Here is a 19844-nt window from a genome sequence, read left to right on the forward strand (position 1 = left end):
GCGCGGGCCCGGAATATCTGACGTATCATATAACTGCCATTACTAAGAAATGCATTTGTTCCATTCGATTCGCTTTAATTTGTTGAACGAAGGGGAACGGGAACTGGACCAAGCCTTAGTTTTCGTAGGAATAGCAAGTGCTCGCACAGCTGCAGAATTTATGTTCAAACGCCGTCTAGCTATTGTATTTTTAAGTAAATGATCGAATCGGTAATTGAATCCTCGATATTCTTCTTAAACACATAAACAAAATGGGAGGGCAGATCACCATTCCCTCCGTTTTGATTCTTGCGATTGATAACCAAATGGTGGTTGCCTGATTGCTGCTCACCTTACATCTAATTCGTAGACCTCCACTCCAATAAAGGGCAACTAAGATACATATGTATGTGTCGGAGGAGAGATATTTACTTATATGTAAGTTAACGAGTGCCCCTCGCACATTGTTGTGTAACATAAACAACCGCAAATGTTAGCCAACAGTTGCACTCAAGATGCCAAATCAGCGAACTTCAGTTCAGCGCCCTGAATGTGACCGTCAACCGGCGGTAATCTGATATCTTGCACATGCCGCAAGATCAGCATTATCGCTTATGCCAAGTCGGCTTACCGACTGTAGCTTTGTAGCTCTAAGTACATACATATATTTTGTAGCTTTGCATTCTTTGGCAATTAAATACTTTTGATTCAGCTTATGCCCCAGCTTGCTGGTGGCTCCTAGTTTTAGTTCTGTTCTTATAACGAAAGCTAACGCTTGTTAATAAACCTTGCTCCGGCAACCAGCCGTAAACACTTTGAATTATTAATTCTATACCACTGTACCACAAGGCCAGTGATAAGAGAGACAGTTATCTCTCCAACATAATCTTCATAAAGGATTCTATACCACGGAACCCGCACGAGGACCACGCATCAAGCAGCTAAGGCTACTTGGACATACGGACAACTTAATTGGCGCCCAACGTTAATAAATCCACACCCAGGATAGAATTAAGAGTTTCTCTCACCAATTCGAAAATCATTTAAGTGGAATGTTTGATCAGCATAAGCAAAATACACACAAATATAAAACATAAAGCTGTTGAAAAATAAATAAAAATAAAATTAAAAAAAAAATTGCACAAGTGATCGTGAGTTCTTAAACCGACTATAATTTTTGTTGTCATTTTTTTCTATCTGCTATCTGCTAAAGGCAGAGACATAATAAATTTCTATTCAAGTAATGCCCATTGCCGAATATATTTTTCCTTTCGGCCATAAGTTAATGTGAAGGGTCATTAAAGAGTTCTTTTCTGCAAAGGTAATGACCAGTTTTGGCCCATATAGGGTAGTCAAGAAAGAAATAGAAAGTGAAAGTGATAGTGAAAACGAGTGGGAACCCGACCAAATAGGCTTTCAACCGTCAATGAACATGGATATGAACCAAGTGCAGGCGTTAGTAGCGAATGCCGTCAGTCAGGCATTAGCGGCACAAGAAGCTAGATTTATTGAACAGCTGAATGTAATACAACAAGATATTCGAAGACTGCACGTAGAAGCACCTCAGGTCGAGTCATATCAGAGGATAAGCATAAATCCAGCCATCCCGTGTGATTTAAAATTAGACATTATAAAATCAGTACCCAAGTTCAATGGAACTCAGGACGATTATGTGGCATGGAGACAGTCCGCCACAGATGCCTATGAGCTTTTTCAGCCATATGTGGGTAGCAGCGCGCATTACCAAGCAGTGACTATCATTCGAAACAAAATTAGAGGTACAGCTAGAGCGCTATTAGTGTCACATAACACCGTACTAAACTTTGACGCCATTATAGCGAGGTTGGACTGCACATACGCAGACAAGACATCACTCAGGCTTTTGCGTCAAAATTTGGATATGGTTAGGCAGGGCAATTCTAGCCTCATGGAATATTACGATGAGGTTGAACGAAAATTGACACTCGTCTCAAATAAAATTGTAATGACACATCAAGCGGATACAGCAGCAGTGCTCAACGAAGAAGTTAGAGCTGATGCGCTGCATGCTTTCATATCGGGCCTTAAAAAATCGCTAAAAGCAGTTGTATTTCCGGCTCAGCCCAAAGACTTACCGTCTGCACTAGCTTTCGCAAGGGAGGCGGAAGCGAGTATAGAGCGTAGCATTTTTTCGGCTACGTATGCAAAGGCTATGGAGGACAGGGCTCAGGCAGGTGAAAATAACAAGTATCAGGCACGCCCTCATGATAAACAGGGAAAAAACAACGAAGCCGAATATGGCCAAGACAAGAAACCACATTTTTTAAAAAAACAGGGTAAACAAAACAATAGTAATCAGAGTCCCAAAGAGGACAAGGGGTCAGCACCAGAGCCCATGGATACGGTATCTGGTACTTCTAAGTTTAAGCAGCCTACACTTTTTGGAAAAAATCAAGGTGCTAACACGCAGGCTCAAAAGAGACGGGGCTCTGAAAGAATGACGGGTCAGAGGCGCCAACGCGTCCAGAACAACATTCAGCAAGCAAACGATGACCAAGATCAGGAATACTATAGGGTAGCTGAAGCCGCGGTCGCAGAAATTCAGGAGGAAGCCGGGGAGGCAGGTGACAACGACTTGGTACATTTTTTAGAGAGCGCTCCCGGTTGCCGTTCATCGAACGACAGCTGGCTGGGAGAAAATTAAAAATATTGATTGACACCGGAGCGGCCAAGAACTATATCAAGCCCGTAAAGGAGCTAAATAATGTAGTCCCGGTCAGCTCCCCTTTCACGGTTAGTTCCATCCATGGTTCTAACAAAGTAACCCATAAATGTTCAATGAACATTTTTGGGAAATCAGCTTCATTCTTTTTATTAGATTCCTTAACGCCATTTGATGGTATTATAGGTTTCGACTTGCTAACGCAGGTAGGAGCAACCCTGGATACTGAAAATGGTACAATCAACCATGGATCTGCATCTGAAAAGCTGCAGCACCATTATTGTGACAACGTCAATTTCACTAACGTAAATGATATTGTAGTACCGGAAATCGTAAAAGCTGAATTTAGGAGTATGATTTTAAAAAGGACAAAGGCATTCACGAACTCTAACGAGGCGTTGCCGTTCAATACGTCTGTGGTGGCTACGATCCGGACAGAGGACGATAAGCCAGTTTACTCAAAGCTATATCCGCATCCTATGGGGGTCAATGACTTTGTCAAGAAAGAAATTAAAGATTTAATTGACAATGGCATCATTAGGCCTTCAAGGTCACCGTATAACAACCCAACATGGGTTGTTGACAAAAAGGGACATGACGAAAATGGGAACAGAAACAAGCGAATGGTGATTGATTTTAGGAAACTAAATGAAAAAACCATCGCTGATAGATACCCAATGCCCAATATCTCAATGATATTGTCAAACTTGGGCAAAGCCAAGTACTTTACGACATTAGATCTAAAGTCCGGCTATCACCAAATTTATCTAGCTGAACAGGATCGCGAGAAGACGGCCTTTTCCGTAAACGGCGGAAAGTACGAATTCTGCGGACTACCGTTCGGGTTGAAGAATGCGGGAAGCATCTTCCAAAGAGCGATAGACGACGTACTGCGTGACCAGATTGGCAAAACTTGCTATGTCTACGTAGACGACGTGATCATTTTTTCCGAAAACGAAAAGGATCATGTGGAGCACATAGATTGGGCTCTAAAAAGCTTATGTGAGGCTAACATGAAGGTTTCAAGAGAAAAGACCCATTTTTTCAAACAAAGCATAGAATATCTAGGGTTCATCGTGACTTTGGGTGGGGCAAAGACAGACCCGGAAAAAGTAAAGGCGATACAAAAATATCCAGAACCAAAATCTCTGTACGAACTTAGGTCATTCTTAGGATTGGCCAGTTATTACAGATGTTTTGTCAAAGACTTTGCAGCAATTGCAAAGCCGTTGACAAACCTGTTGAAAGGAGAGAACGGGACCATCAGCAAACACATGTCAAAGAAAACAACCATAGATTTTGGTATTCCAGAACGAAATGCGTTCGAAAAATTAAGGAATGTGCTAGCCTCAGAAGACGTCACTGTCAGATACCCAGATTTCAAAAAACCATTTGACCTAACAACAGATGCCTCTGCCTATGGCATTGGTGCAGTACTGTCTCAGGACAACCGACCCATAACGATGATTTCAAGGGCATTAAAAGATAGCGAGACGCATTATGCCACCAACGAAAGAGAACTATTAGCTATAATTTGGGCCCTGGGGAAACTACAGCAGTACCTATATGGTACAAGAGACATTAATATATTCACAGATCACCAGCCATTAACATTTGCGGTGTCTGATAGAAACCCCAATGCAAAGATAAAAAGATGGAAAGCGTATATCGATGAACATAACGCAAAGATCCACTACAAGCCGGGTAAAGAAAACCACGTAGCAGACGCACTCTCGCGACAAAACGTGAATGCTCTGCAAAGTGAAATAATATCCGATGCTGCGACAATTCATAGCGAATTATCCGTGACCTATACGATAGAAGCCACGGAAAAACCTTTGAATTGTTTCAGAAACCAGATAGTTTTAGAGGAATCAAGGTTTTCTCTAAAACGAGACTTCATACTCTTTGGCGAAAAAACGCGCCACAAAATTCACTTCACTGACAGAAACGAGCTCTTAAACAAAGTTAACGCAGTAGTTAACCCTAATGTGGTCAACGCCATATATTGTGATCTGCCAACGCTGGCGTTGCAAAATTTGCACTAAGGCCAAAAATGACAGGCATCCGAAGAAACAGGTTCTCGGAGAAACACCAACGCCATCGTTTTCCGGCGAGCGGTTGCACATTGACATTTTCTCGACTGACAGGAAACAATTCCTGACATGCATTGATAAATTCTCAAAATTCGCAGTAGTGCAACCAATACTGTCACGTACCATAGCGGATATAAAAGGCCCTATCACTCAAATAGTAAACTTATTCCCCAAAACAAAGGTTGTGTATTGTGATAATGAAGCAGCATTTAATTCAGAGACCATTACATCGTTATTAAAAAATAATTTTGGGATTGACGTTGTAAATGCACCTCCATTACATAGTGTTTCTAATGGCCAGGTGGAACGATTCCACAGCACATTGTCGGAAATCGCTAGATGCATTAAGCTGGAAAGAAAGATCGACGATACCGTCGAACTGATCTTACTTGCAACTATAGAGTACAACCGTTCACTGCATTCAGTGACAGGCAAAAAACCGATAGAAGTGATACACTCATCGACTGATGAGTTTAGGGAAGCCATTAGGGCAAAAATTGAGAAAGCTCAACAAATACAACTGGACAGGAATAACACACACAGACAAAACAGAGTGTTTGAGGAAGGAGAAAAAGTCTTCACCAAGTCCAACAAAAGACTAGGAAACAAACTTACCCCCTTATGCTCAGAAGAGGTAATTCAGGCAGACCTAGGAACGTCTGTACTTATTAAGGGGAGGGTGGTCCACAAGGACAATATAAAATAGATATTAGTTTAACATTCATAAGCTGGTAATAGAATTAAGAAACACAGTAAGGTTAATCAAATTTTATTTTCTCTTGCAGGCTTATTTGGTCGCTTTTATTTTTAATAAATACAATAAATGCTCGGATCACCGACTATTCCCACTCAAGCTACATACCCATAGTAGATGGAAATGTAATGATTTGGGAACAACATGACTATGCTAGACATTCAAGTAATCTGTCCGAATTTTTGAGTATAATAGAAGAAACAGAAAAGATGTCCGAGTATTTTCCGCAGTCTCATATGAGAAAACTACTAGAAGTAGATGCAAACCATACTAGAAGCCTTTTGTCCGTTCTAGAAGTGCATCATAGAATTGCCGCCAGAAGCTTGGATTTTCTTGGGACAGCACTTAAAGTCGTGGCTGGCACACCAGACGCTAAAGACCTAGAACAAATTAGAATGACCGAAACAAAGTTAATCGAATCAAACAACAGACAGGTAATAATAAATACAGAAACCCAGAAACAGATAAACCAGCTCACTGACACGGTAAACCAAATAATTAAAGCAAAAAAGGCTGATTTGATAGACACACCACACTTATATGAGGCATTATTGGCCAGAAATAGAATGTTAATAAATGAAATCCAAAATTTAATGCTCACAATCACTCTGGCAAAAGCCAATATCATAAACCCAACTATCTTTGATCACGATGACCTAAAATCTGTGCTTATCGAACATCCCACAGAAATTCCTATAGTTAGTCTGATGGAAGCATCTAGTATTAAGATTCTACAGTCCGAAAATATTGTCCACATTTTAATCAAATATCCCAGAATTAAGCTTATATGTAGAAAGGTCAGCATCCTCCCCGTGTCCCATGAGCATACAATACTTCAGCTTCAAGATGACACCGTAGCTGAATGCGACAAGGACGTTCTAGCAGTAACAAGCTGCACCACAGCAACCTACGCATCGATCTGCAAGTTGGCCACACACGACACCTGCGCACGCGAATTGCACGCCGGACGCACAGCGCGTTGTAACACGCAGCCCAGTCACCTGGAAAGTATCACAATGGTAGACGATGGCATCATGGTCTTGAACGAGAGTCCCGCTAACATCAGCACCGATGACGGCTCGACAATATCAGTCAACGGTACGTTCCTCATCACATTTGAGCGCGTAGCTGTCATCAACGGAACGAAATACGTGAACCAACGTGAGATCATAGACAGGATGCCGGGCATAGTAGCTTCGCCAACACTTACAATCATTGGCCACGACCCAGTCCTGAGCTTGCCACTATTACGAAGGATGAACAACCACAACCTACATGTCATCCAGGAACTTCAAGAAGAGGTAGCATCAGCCGGGTCACCTAGGGCATGGCTTGCTGCCGCAGTTGGGTTCAGCCTGAGTCTCAGCAGTTCCATCCTCCTCTACCAGAAGTTGAGGAGAAGACGAGCCTCACAGAAGATACAGGAAATCGTGGACAACTACAAGATGAACGGGGACGGTCATACTTCTGAGGGGAGAGTAGTTAACGAGTGCCCCTCGCACATTGTTGTGTAACATAAACAACCGCAAATGTTAGCCAACCGTTGCACTCAAGATGCCAAATCAGCGAACTTCAGTTCAGCGCCCTGAATGTGACGGTCAACCGGCGGTAATCTGATATCTTGCACATGCCGCAAGATCAGCATTATCGCTTATGCCAAGTCGGCTTACCGACTGTAGCTTTGTAGCTCTAAGTACATACATATATTTTGTAGCTTTGCATTCTTTGGCAATTAAATACTTTTGATTCAGCTTATGCCCCAGCTTGCTGGTGGCTCCTAGTTTTAGTTCTGTTCTTATAACGAAAGCTAACGCTTGTTAATAAACCTTGCTCCGGCAACCAGCCGTAAACACTTTGAATTATTAATTCTATACCACTGTACCACAAGGCCAGTGATAAGAGAGACAGTTATCTCTCCAACATAATCTTCATAAAGGATTCTATACCACGGAACCCGCACGAGGACCACGCATCAAGCAGCTAAGGCTACTTGGACATACGGACAACTTAATTTGTACATGCATATTCGGTATATGGCATGGCAGGGTCGTCATTCCAAGAAGCTGGTGTAGTTTCTTCCAATAAACACTATTTTTAACTGCTGTTCGACCATTTTATTAAATTTTCTTTTTCCTTTTTTAACATGCACCTGACTTTCCCATCACCATGTCTTATATCCAGTTTAGAAAGCAGAATTTCTCTAAAGGGTTATTAGAGAAATTAGAGAAAGATAATTCGTTTTTGGATTATTTTTGGATTAACTTCATCTTTTTAATAATAAGAACCAATGGATCCAGGAAGGTTAAATCTTTAAGACAGCCTGTGCAGGCTATCGATCAGGATTATAGAAGATAGATCTGTTATCTGTTTCCATCCTTCCGCTACTCTTTTTTATTTCGCTACATCTGTCTCTCTCTCTCTTTCACTTCTCACACCAACACCAGCCTCCTCCGACAGGGGGCGCACACTACATGATTAAGAGAGTAAGAGAGAGAAAGACAAAGCGTGACAGGGGCAATGTTGGCTATTCTGTCTATAACAATGATCCGATCTAATCCAGATTTAGCAAACTGGTGGTCGAAGAACAGCTAATCGCGGAAGCTCAGGATTATGGGTCTACTGTACTGCGGTGGACGGTATAGCACCTCCACGGATGTGGCGCGCACTGAGTGTCGATGGGCGTCCTTTTCCGACAGGCGAACTGTAGGGTAATGCAGAACATCCTCTCTGTTGTGCTTCCTCACCTGGACCTTCGCACAGAAAACCCAGCGAACGAAACCATAGTGTTGGTTTTTTAGGGCATTGCATAGGTTCAGAGGCGGGCGCAAGTGGATGGTGTAGAAGGCGCTCAGTAGCTTGACATCCTCATCCTTTTTTCCCATGCTATTTTCGTACAGCGGTTTGAATGTGGAGATGGGGTCGCGCTGCAGCTGGTGCGAGTAGATGAGGTGGCCTGGCGCTCCAGGAAACTTGGCCGGGAACAGCACTCCCACACATACATATTACTTATGTACATATGTTCGTCGCCTTCTGCCGATACACGCTGAAGGTGGTAGCAAAGTGGTTAAAGACCTGCAGAGATTGTCCAATGAGTGGTCCATAATCCAGCCGCACTTGGGATACACCACGACCCCGATCTAAAAAAGCAAGAATATAAAAATCATTAGAAGCTATTGCCATCAGGCTATGCACGCGACATCTTACCTGCAAATAGTTGTATGCTCAGGCGCTCAGTTTAAGGCTCATTTCTTATCCCACACCGGACACACGGGTGCTAGATTTAGTGGCAGCGATCCGGCAGATCATATAAATCTTTAGTGCAATCAATTTGTTCAATAAATTTGTGCAGTAAAGATTTTGTTTGTTTATATATATATCGATGATCGAAAATGTTGACAAAATACCATTGCAGCCAAATAATATCGACATGTGGACGATAAGTATAAATAATAGAAACGGTGTTGGCAAACTTTGAACAATCGGCGAGGGTGCTATCGATTGTGCAGAGATTCCTTCCGTTCATCACTAGACTTTTGTTGTTGCGCGCATTTGTATCGCGGTTTTTCGACCCGGAAAATCTGAGAAAATAAAAGTTGGAAAAATCTGTGGACTAGCACAATGGCAGCCCAGACCATACTGTTCGACTTCACGCTGGATAGTGCCAAAACGGGCGACGAGAAGCAGCGCCAGGAGGTGGCCAAGATACTGCGAAACGAACTGGAGCACGTCTTCCCCCAGCTGGAGCTGGCCTACAGCATGGAGTCGCCCGAGAACGGTTACTTCTCGGTGCTGCACGAGAACAAGGCCACGATCATCACTTGCCGCATCTTCCAGCACGGCCTGCTGACCGTCAATGTGGAGTACTTCCTGCCCGCTGGCAAGGAGCCCATCATGTCCTTTGATGTATGTAGAGCTATTCCCTAAGATTACACCGACAACACTCGCCTTCCGTCCTTGCCATCGCATACTTACACATGAGGTGCCCCCAAACCCTACCCCTGCCACAGAAAAAACACGTAGCTTTCCGGTGTTGATTAGCTGAAGGAAGGGGTTTGTTCCGCCAGCAGGGAAATTGATTTTCCACATACATTCGACTGCACGGCTGTTTGTGTCTCTGTCTGGGTGTGTGTGTGCGTGTCTCGTGCCGGCGGCGGGTGCGTGCCAGACCGTTTTCCCTTTCGCGTCGTCGATGCCTCGTGCTGTACCCAAACCCTCGGCCTCTGGGTCACTCATGGGCTGGCTTGTCCTTGGCCTCAAGGGGCCGAGAGTGCGGCTACCCTTTCCCCAATGCCACCATACAAGGCCTAAAGTATTATCTAACACCTCCGCTAACCGATTTGGTGGCTTTACATGTATGTATCGTGCATATGCATATCATCTGACGACGGGCCTAACACTAGGCTTTTGCGCTAGATTACCTCACCAGTCCCCCGCTCCCGCTCTCCCGCTCTCTCGCTACTGCTCTCTTTCTGGGGCCCACGTGGGGTTGGTCGCTTCGAAATCAAGTTCATTGATTGAAATTCGGATCCAATGCCACAAAAAACAGCGAAAAACATATGTAGATAGTACGAGTATACACATATACACACGTAGCCCCCGCGTATCTTGATGCCGGTTCTGCGATTTCCCCACAAACATTGTGTGTTTTTTCTTGGTATGTATTTTGCAATCTGCATCTGCAGCTGCAGCAGCAGCAGGCCCTCGAGGCATATTTATGGCTCGGTCTGTAGATTCCTTTTTGGTTTATTCACTTTCCTTTTTCATAAGTATCCAAGTATTTGCGACTATTAATAGTTTTGCGGCTGGGCTGCCTAAGCGGGGGGCGCTCGTAGAGTTCGCCGCGAAGGTCATTCCTTCCGCTGTGGTCTACCATATGTATTTTTGATTTATTCATCAATTACCCAACCCGTGCCAGCATTTGTGTTTGTAAGAGGTTTAAATAAAGCATTACTTTGCAGACCATGCGCACCATGGAACTGATTCTGCGACAGAAATTAGATTCCGATCGGTCCAAGTACTTGCCACCGATAAAGCGCGGCGGATATATCGACATATATATGACTAGCTCAGGTTGGTCGAATTAGTTTAGTTACGCCCAGTTCCATTTGCAATAAATATAACAAAACAACAAAAAAAAAAAAACAAAAAACCCCTCATACCTAAAAAACACCCACTACCCACTATATATTCGTACCACTTTTCCACCTGAAAATCCGAGAACAGTCTTTTAAAATTCCGCTGCTGGGCCTTGAGCGTCCGTGAAGTAATGTTATCCGTGCAAATGCGATTACACGGTGGTCGGTCCCAAGGCCTGAGAGAAATTTTCTATGCACCTACTATGTACAACACATCATGAATATAATCGGTTTGCCACCCAATCCACCCACCCACCTACATATGTACATATGTACATATATATAGCGTTACATCCTAGCTAAATACGAATTACCTAGGACGTTCCTGCATGCTTGTTCCGTCACGCTACTAGTTTCGAAAGACGGCCTTCAAAGACGGCCCGGACCTTCTTTGTATTGTACTTATTCCCTCCTCTAAATGATTTATGATAATTTGTTTTTATTTTTTAATTTTTGTATACTTTTTATTTCCATATATTCAAACGATCAATCCGATCTCTCATCTTCGCGCCATGAACAACCACATCTCGGGGCCACTTGCAATCCGACAACAAAACAACGAAAAACCAAACTGAAAATTCACCAAAATTATCTCTGAATTATAAAATAATGTGTAAACTATTGAAATTATACTTATACGCCCTATGCACAACATGTGTCTGTCACCTGCCCCGCCTCGACTCGCCTCGTTCGCCTCGTCTCGCCTCGCTCCTACGTACGCTCGCTCGCTCGCTCTCGATCAACAACAACTACACCTACACCACCACCAACCACCAACCACGAAACGAAACGAAATGAAACGAATCGAACCACCACCACCCCCACTAGGGCTTGGTGTATGGCAAGAGCTTGGAAAATGCCTTGGCCGTGAAACTGAAGGCCATTAGGGGACAAAAGCTGCCCGCCCTGAGGCGCGGTGATGTCCCTAGGTATTTTCCATCGTCAGGTAACGTATACTCTTTGGTTTTCATTTTACAAAATAGAGCAAACTACTGATATACTGATTACTGATATGTATGTACCATGTACTATGTAATACTCGTCGTACATCTTGATGTACTCGTATGAATGAACGTTGAGCGTATGCGTATGCAGCACCGAGCTGATGTTCTGAGAGTTCTAGAGGCACCAAGCATGATAGATTCATTTCAGCCATTTTTCGTTAGTTCGGATTTTTGGTTAATGTAATGTCGGACTCTCTCCTCCTTTTGATGGGAGTCGAGCCTCTGTGTTACTTTGATGTTCTTTCTCTATCATTTTTGGTTCGTTTTGCTTCTGATTCTCCGTTGGTTCTCAGCATGCCGCCGCTTAGCCACCAAAAGTCAACTGAATTCTAATGCCTATTCGCATAAATATGTAAACATGTTGAAGCATATTCTAATAATGGTTAATCTTTCGCAGATGAGCGCATCATTGAGTACGATATCGACAAGCTGGTCTACGAGGTGCGCTCGCCCTTCCAGAAGATTCAAATCTTACACTCAAAGACCCTGGGAAACATGCTGCTGTTGGACGAGCTTCAGAGTAAGTGCCACATAGAGGCGGCCAGGCCATCGGCAATCGATTAGCGCCAGCGTGAGCTTGAGCATGATATAATCATTTCCCACTTTTTACAGACATCGCCGAGTCCGATCTGATCTATACGGAAACCCTGATGGGTCGTGGCATTGAGAACTATGAGGGCAAGGAGATCTGCATTCTGGGTGGCGGGGACGGCGCCCTGCTGTACGAGCTGCTCAAGGAGAACCCCAAGCACGTGGTGATGCTGGAGATCGATGAGCTGGTGATGGAGGCCTGCAACAAGTATCTCAATTCGATTTGCGGCGATGTTCTGGAGAAGCGCAGGAGCGATCAGTACGAAATCGTTGTGGGCGACTGTGTGGAGTACTTGAAGAAGTTCATTGGCGAGGGCCGCAAGTTTGACTATGTGTTCGGGGACCTCACCGACATACCCATCACAGGGGCACCTGTCGGTGTCGACTGGGATTTTATTAGGACCATTTTCGAGCACTCGTTCAAGGTGCTGAAGCCCGATGGCAAGTTCTTGACCCACGGCAACGGCACCAGCTGCACTGAATCTCTGGAGCTGTTCGAGGAGCAGCTGGCACTGCTCAAGCCGAAGGTTAAGTTCACCACATCGAAGGCATTCGTTCCGTCATTCATGGAAGAGTGGCTCTTCTATCAAGTGTCTTTCGCTTGACCAGCTCAAGGCGAACGACCAGTAGCGCGACGACTAGGGGGCAAGGGAGGCCAGCCACGTATAACAGCACCACCAGCAACTACTATAAAGACGGATAATACCACAACGTGTCTCCGGAATGCTACTTCCAGCACACCATCAGCCCACACACCAGCAGCATCAGCAACATCTGAAACATCAACAGCACCACCACACCACAACGACCAGAACAAGCCCAGAACGGAGCTTGAACTTCGAGAGCCGCTCATCAAGCTGCACTCCTACACAGTCACTCTGCACGGAGCAGCAGAAGTCAAGCCGGCGCTGCCCAAGCTCCGGCAGCGTCGTCGCCAGCTACGTGTGCACTATCACCATTCTCTGGTTTCTTAGTGGAGGCTAATGTCATCGCCATCGTCATCCGCATCGCATCGCAGCTCAAGGCATCTCTCAACAGAAGAAGAACAGAACCGAACCCAAACGCACTTCCAATGGCTGTTACTTACAATTGAAAACCAAACCAAATATTTATCCAACTCGTTTACGTTTACGATTAAGTTAGAAGTTAATTCTGTTCTCGTTCTCGTTTACTGATTATTTCACTAACTAAATTTAAGTCGAAAGTACAAGTTTTAACGACGGGGACAGGCCACACCACAATTTTACGTATTTGTGTTTAATTAAATTACTTCTAAGCGTGGAATGTATGTTTGCGACTACTAGTATTTGTATCTGTAGTACATACCTACATGTGTGGGTACATACTCGTGTGTATTTCTTGTAATGTATATCCTACTACTATGTACGTTCGTAGTGCAGTGCATATGTTTAGTTTTCCATTTACGGGCAAATTTACGGAATACGGAGGAGGCAGGCTCGCCCGAGCGAGCATGTGTGCATGAGGGTGTGAGGAACGTAGCATTCGACACCATCTTTTATTGCTGTACAATTAATAATACAACCTATTTCACTTGAATTTTAAAGAAAATACTTGAAAAGTAATAAATAGTCGTACGCAGAATCAGAGTTTTGCTATATTTCCGTATTCGAATAACCTCTGGAATTGGAAGTCGGAGTAGGCTGGAATGATTAATATGATATATTTTCCAATCTTCGAACTTCTAAAACTTCATGGCGGGAACGAAGAGAAAAAACGTAAATCGAAAATAGTTTCAAATGTTCCACGCAAAATCGTTGTTGCCAGAAAACGTCTGCATGGAGTGCAAGCAGGACGAGGTAAAACTCGTGGCACGCCCTATGAATGTTGATGTCACATACTCTGCGTTATTTTCTAGCCTAGTAGAGGATAAGGTTCAATTCAATGCATTTAAATCCTTGTCGCTCATTCACTTTCAACGAATTTCTATTTGGCGCTCAAAATGATGGCCGAACCGTTTAAGGCTCTTCTTTATACCCTGGGGAAATTGATATTATAGAATTGAGACAATTTTTGTCATCTCAAGCTCCTATTTATATATGCAGAAACTAGTCAGTTTCCGTTCTAAAGCTATTTCAACGATATTTTGCAGCTTATTGTCTTCTTACAGAGACCAAGATCGATCGGGATCGAGATTTATATACAACACACAAATCATATGTTTCAATATGTCTAAAAAATATGTGTCTGAGAAAAGGTCTTTATTAATTACGTTTTAAAACAGCTTGGAAAACAGTGTCTTCATATTGAATTAACAAAATAGGGTATAAAATTGCACATACTCCAGTAAAGCTACTAGTAAGAAATGACATTCCATACTCACTTACGTTGCCACTGTTTTTTTCTTTACCTTTTTGATTAAACCTTGTTCTAGACAAGATCCAAAAAAGCAAGTATTTAAAATAAGCTGGTCAAGTAGAAAATTGATTCATTAATCGAATTAAATTATGTGGGCAGGGCTGAAGTTTCAATCTACCTAGTAATATTCTACGGAATATCAAAAACGAGGAATATGTATAATATAACTTGCACTCTTCAGTATAATTACGGTATATTTTTCAAATGAGACGGTATATTTTGGTATGTTCCTGAGGGTCGATAAACTACATTTTCTCAGCTGATTCTCACTGGTGTTGACACTTCTGCCGTTTTCGGGAGAAAAGCAAAGAAAGTTGAGTGAAATAGAAGGAAGTATGGACCGGAAACTACACAGTGGCATGCACCATCCCACCCTGCGACTGCTGCAGGAGTCGGGCTGTGAAATCTCGCCTCACAACCTGATGTACCCCGTCTTCATTGTGAGCAACGACGATGATGTGCAGCCGATCGCCAGCATGCCAGGGATCTCCAGGTTCGGAGTGAACCGACTGCGGGATCACCTGGAGCCGCTGGTCAAGAAGGGACTGACCTCCGTGCTACTCTTCGGCGTGGTAGAGTCTGAACTGAAGGACGAGGAGGCCTCGAATGCGGACTCGGCGGTGAACCCTGTGGTGCGGGCCCTGCCCAAGCTGCGGGAATGGTTTCCCGACCTGCTCATTGCCTGTGACGTGTGCATCTGTCCCTATTCCTCGCACGGCCACTGCGGCCTCTTGGGCAAGGCAGGCCTGGAGAACGGACCGAGCATAAAGCGGATAGCCGAGATAGCTGTGGCGTACGGACATGCTGGGGCCCACATCGTGGCTCCCTCCGACATGATGGACAACCGCGTGCGGGCCATCAAGCAGGCCCTGATCGACGCCAGTTTGAACAGTGTCTCGCTGCTGGCCTATTCCGCCAAGTTCGCGTCCAACTTCTACGGTCCGTTCCGGGAGGCGGCTCAGTCAGCCCCCAAGTTCGGCGATCGGCGGTGCTACCAGCTGCCCAGTGGATCCCGCAGCCTGGCTATGCGCGCAATTCAGCGCGATGTCAGCGAGGGGGCGGACATGCTGATGGTGAAGCCCGGCATGCCGTACCTGGACATTCTGCGACAGACCAAGGACTCCTATCCCTACCACACACTGTACGTGTACCAGGTGTCCGGCGAGTACGCCATGCTCTATCACGCCTCTAAGGCAGGTGCCTTCGAGCTGCGCGATGCCGTGCTGGAGTCCATGCGAAGCTTCCGTCGCGCTGGGGCCGATTGCATCATTACCTACTACACCCCCTACCTGCTGGACATAATTGGCAGGACCGCCTAAAGAAACGGAAAGACTGAACCATACAAAAGTCTCAAGAAGCGTGCAATCACACAAAATACAATATATGTAACATAGGTTCCTCGGGTTTCGTCTTTAGTTTTTAGAATTGTCACTCTGTAATTCATGTGTAATCACCATTACTGGTGCTTCTGTGGCGTCGTCAGAATACACTTCCATATACGTACATACACAATTTTGTGTATCTGCGTATCTGCGTGCTTATCAATCGATCCGATTTGGAAGTCTAATGTGCGCTGTGCGCTGTGTGTTGTGTGCTGTGCGCTATGTGCCATGTGCGGATGTACTTGTGGGGCAACGCATTTCGAATTTCAATTGATTGGTCGAATATTTCACAATTTTTCAGCGGGCGAACCGGTCGAACCAGTGGGCCAGCGAAAGTGTGGTCCAGACGTTGGCATTTAACACTTTAATGTAGGCCGATTTCGATTTCGATTTCGATTAGAGATATATTTATATAACTGTATGTATGATGTGGCGAACAGTGAACACTGCCTACAGCTCTTACATGCTAGCCTAGGCCTAGTGGCTCATAAAATTGGTACACTTTCAAGTCTTACAAAACGATAAAATCACAAAATCAAATGCAATAAGTACATGAGGGGGGTCCTCAGATCGAGATAAAACAACTAATTCAAGGGGAAACTATAGCTACGTACGAATAGTCGTGAATATGTGTATATGTGGGGGAGAATACTGAGTGCGTTTTAAGGATTGATTGCGATTTATGTGGGATTATGGCTATCGCTGGGATGCTGCCTGGCCTGGCCTGCCTGCCTGCCTGCCTAGGGGCTTTCGGTATTGTTGATCTGGCTGTGCTCGAGAATGTCCGTGTTTTGCATCGGCTCCAGGTCCGTTTCGGATATGATCTCGGCCAGCCACTGCTCGATTTGCACCGGATGGAAGGAGTCCTCGTCCCCACTGTTTGCCTCTAGGATGATCTTCAAGTTCTCGAAGTTCTTGAGGACTAAGCGCCTTCCCGGCGCTATCTGTGACCCCGACACCGACTCTGTGGCCTGGCTTTGGCTCTGGGTGTTGGTGGTTGTGGTGGTGCTGCTGGATATGGACACGTCTTCTTGCCTCGGCGGCTGCACTGTGTTGGAGTTGGCATCGCAGCTAGAATCGGCGGCTGCTGTCTGCACAGACGAGGTCGTTGTGGGTGCCTCTGGCTCTGGCTCTGGCACATTGTTGTATGGGCGCCGCGGCTTCTCCTTTATGCTCTTCTTGATCTCGTTTAGCAGGCGATTGTAGAAGTCGCAGGTGACCTCGTGATTGTCAACCTCCTGAAAACGATACCCGTTCCTGGGGGTCGGTGTAGACTGGCCAGAGCTGGACTCCTGCTGCTTTGGCGGCTCCTCCACCGTCTGTGCCGCCGGCCTGGCATTCTTCTTTGACTGCTTCTTCGACTGCGAACGGGAGCTCGCATTGCTCGAATAGCTCGAGCTGGAGGCGGTTGTTGTCGGAGTGGAATGCGACTGCGACTGCGATTGAGAGTGCGAGTGGGAGTGATCGGTGTTGCTGCTGGAGTCGGCAGACTTCACGATCGGTATCTCCGCACTGACGGCTTCCTCGGTGGCGCAGTTGATCGTCAGGCTGGCGATGTTGCGCAGGTTGATGGTGCCGTTGCAGTTGTTGATTGTGATTTTTGGTTTGAAGCGCTGCTTGCGGCCCTTGGGCTTGGTGGGGGGATCAGCCGATGGCAGCTCGAGGCAGCTGCTCTTCGACTTGGCCGTCTCTCGGCCCAGACTGGAGACAGCATCGGCTATTGACGACTCCAGCTCATCGTCCAGCTCTTCCAGATTGAGCGGCGGCACGGCCACAGGCACGTGGGAATCGCGCTTTATCTTTGACTTACGTATCAGTTCCTTGGCTTCCTGCAGCGTTATGTTGATAATGGAACGCTTGACGTTCTCCTCGACGACACTCTTGTTCCCCGAGAAGTCCACCACTATGGCCTCGGGCTGCGCCTCGTCCTCCAGGTCATAGTAGGAGATCTTGCGGTCCTGCAGGTATTTGTACATCGTATCGTGGTCGTCCAGCGGCTCGATGTAGTCCTCACTGCGCAGTCCGGTGTTCCGATAATCCTGCAGCGCCAGCTGCATGTTGCTGTTGTCCAGCAGGAAGTGGCCAAAGCTGCGAATGGCTGCCAGCAGCTTCTCCTCCTCGTCCCCATCGCCAGTGATGAAGCGGACACCGCCCTGGTCCGCACTATCCGCGCTGTCCACAGGCGACGCCTTCAGCTGCATCTGCTGCTGCTGGGTGTTGGCGATGACCTCCAGCTGTCGCAGCAGCAGCTTCTCGCGCATATGCAGCGCCGCGCGAACCTCGTTAAACTTCTTTTGTACATTGCCTTTGACCTGAAAACCCGAATGGAAAAAGGGTGTGAAGAGGCTTTTCTTTTTCCCGCATCGCATGAAAGGAACTCGTTTCCACTCACCTCTTCCAGAATCTTGTCCATGGCGACCACTCTTTCACGGCTAGGATTTCTCAGACACAGGGCATTTTCTCGCGAACTTTCCGTTTTCTTAAATTTTCTGCAAGTGTTTGATCGAAGATACATAAACAGCTGGACTTATCGACCATCAGAAATATACCAAAATATACCGTCGCATTTGAAAAATATACCGTAAATATCCTGACAAATTCAAGTTCTATTTTACTTATTCCTCGCTTTTGATCTTCCGTAGAATATTACTAGCTAGATAGATCTCTCAGCCCTGCCCACATATTTTGGTAAAATTAATGAATCAATTTTGTACTTGACTGGCCTCTAGCCAGGCAAAATGGGGAGAAGAAAAACATTGAAAAACTCACCACACAGACAAATTTAAATTTGCTGAGACTCCATATTTCACTAAATATGATATGTTCGTGCATTAATGGAAAAGAAAATTAGGCATCCAGAAAAATTAGGCACCCACTTTAATATCCGAAACATATTTCATTCACATTCACAAGTTGCGGGGCGGAAAGGCGGTTCTTTTAAATACGACCGCCTTGTTGCCGTCATATAAGGTACCTAAGGTGAGGTGAGGTTTGTATGGCATGGTGTTTATGTTGCTGGGTTTTTACGCTCGCTGCCCATACCTTTCCGTAGAACAGCCCAGAGGTTCGAGTTGCAGCTGCTAATGACCTGCTAAGTTTAAACATCTTCTGTAGTTGTATGGAAATTTCTATACCCTGTATTCTTTGCCCTAACTGAAACTCAGAGATGTTCTTAGGGGACTGGTACTCGGTGTCGGATAAATATCAATTTAATTTTTCTCATATAAGGACTATACATATAGATATATTTAACAATATCAAAAAACTATCAGTGTTGTGGCAAAAAATTTACTCCATACCCTATGAATATTTCTTCCTTGGCGATTCCAGTCGCATGGTGAGTTGGCTAGGTTTCGCGTCAGCTGATCGAGTTCGAATGTTCCGCAACACAAGTATACAACAGTTTATTCGAACTTCAATGTGGCGCCCATTTGTGGGGAAATGCATTTTTTGAATATGCTTCTAGGCCGGACATAACATAGAGTGAAATGTGTGTGAATATTAAATGCTGGCTGCTATAAAACTATCAAAGCTTGCCCTCTTTGCCGGTTTTTACATTATTAATTAACTTAAATATCACACATTTTTTTCAGAAGCCCCTAACCTTGTTCAAAGGAAATAGAATCGAATTTGAAATGCAAATCTAAAGAAATCAGTAAGATGAAATTATACAGGGCGGTCCTCTACGCGCTCTCTTTTCGGGTCTTATTTTGATCAATACAACAGAAAACTTCGTTCTTCCCTCTCTCTTCAACCATGGCGTCAAATCACACTCAGTAGAGCTGAGCGAAAAATAAGACCCGAAAGAGAGTTATCGGACCACCAT

The 19844-nt window shown here is 45.0% G+C and overlaps 3 protein-coding genes across 4 annotated transcripts; 2 read left to right on the top strand and 1 right to left on the bottom strand.

Annotated features, from left to right (window-relative positions):
• Positions 1–9039: 9039 nt before the first annotated feature.
• On the top strand, positions 9040–13865 carry LOC108152781 (spermine synthase). 2 transcript variants are annotated; one of them, XM_017282365.2, is made up of 4 exons: positions 9040–9433; positions 10489–10600; positions 12067–12189; positions 12282–13865. In XM_017282365.2, exons 1-4 carry the CDS (start codon positions 9149–9151, stop codon positions 12863–12865), a joined length of 1104 nt encoding a protein of 367 aa, XP_017137854.1. In that variant the 5' UTR covers positions 9040–9148; the 3' UTR covers positions 12866–13865. The 2 variants fall into 2 exon arrangements, with proteins under 2 accessions (XP_017137854.1, XP_017137853.1); XM_017282364.2 differs by lacking the exon at positions 10489–10600 and adding an exon at positions 11494–11611 and having other exon boundaries at positions 9041–9433.
• Positions 13866–14888: 1023 nt separating this feature from the next.
• Positions 14889–16185, top strand: LOC108152976 (delta-aminolevulinic acid dehydratase). The gene has a single exon (XM_017282701.2). It carries the CDS (start codon positions 14972–14974, stop codon positions 15953–15955), a length of 984 nt encoding a protein of 327 aa, XP_017138190.1. The 5' UTR covers positions 14889–14971; the 3' UTR covers positions 15956–16185.
• Positions 16186–16396: 211 nt separating this feature from the next.
• On the bottom strand, positions 16397–18548 carry LOC108152974. Its single transcript, XM_017282700.2, has 2 exons — positions 18411–18548; positions 16397–18330 (listed from the first exon to the last, which is right to left on the bottom strand). Exons 1-2 carry the CDS (start codon positions 18531–18533, stop codon positions 16759–16761), a joined length of 1695 nt encoding a protein of 564 aa, XP_017138189.1. The 5' UTR covers positions 18534–18548; the 3' UTR covers positions 16397–16758.
• Positions 18549–19844: the final 1296 nt, after the last annotated feature.

The sequence above is a fragment of the Drosophila miranda genome, chromosome XR (genome assembly GCF_003369915.1).
Source record: "Drosophila miranda strain MSH22 chromosome XR, D.miranda_PacBio2.1, whole genome shotgun sequence".
In the NCBI taxonomy this organism is placed as follows: Eukaryota; Metazoa; Arthropoda; class Insecta; order Diptera; family Drosophilidae; genus Drosophila; species Drosophila miranda.

What these genes read in the sequence shown, in the direction of transcription:
- LOC108152781 (XM_017282364.2), top strand. Translation starts at nt 9,149, where the DNA reads ATGGCAGCCCAGACCATACTGTTCGACTTCACGCTGGATAGTGCCAAA. An exon ending in TAGGTATTTTCCATCGTCAG is followed by an intron (nt 11,612 to 12,066) that starts GTAACGTATACT and finishes AATCTTTCGCAG; the next exon opens with ATGAGCGCATCATTGAGTAC. An exon ending in GCTGTTGGACGAGCTTCAGA is followed by an intron (nt 12,190 to 12,281) that starts GTAAGTGCCACA and finishes CACTTTTTACAG; the next exon opens with ACATCGCCGAGTCCGATCTG.
- LOC108152976 (XM_017282701.2), top strand. Translation starts at nt 14,972, where the DNA reads ATGGACCGGAAACTACACAGTGGCATGCACCATCCCACCCTGCGACTG.
- LOC108152974 (XM_017282700.2), bottom strand. Translation starts at nt 18,533, where the DNA reads ATGTATCTTCGATCAAACACTTGCAGAAAATTTAAGAAAACGGAAAGT. An exon ending in TGGACAAGATTCTGGAAGAG is followed by an intron (nt 18,331 to 18,410) that starts GTGAGTGGAAAC and finishes TCGGGTTTTCAG; the next exon opens with GTCAAAGGCAATGTACAAAA.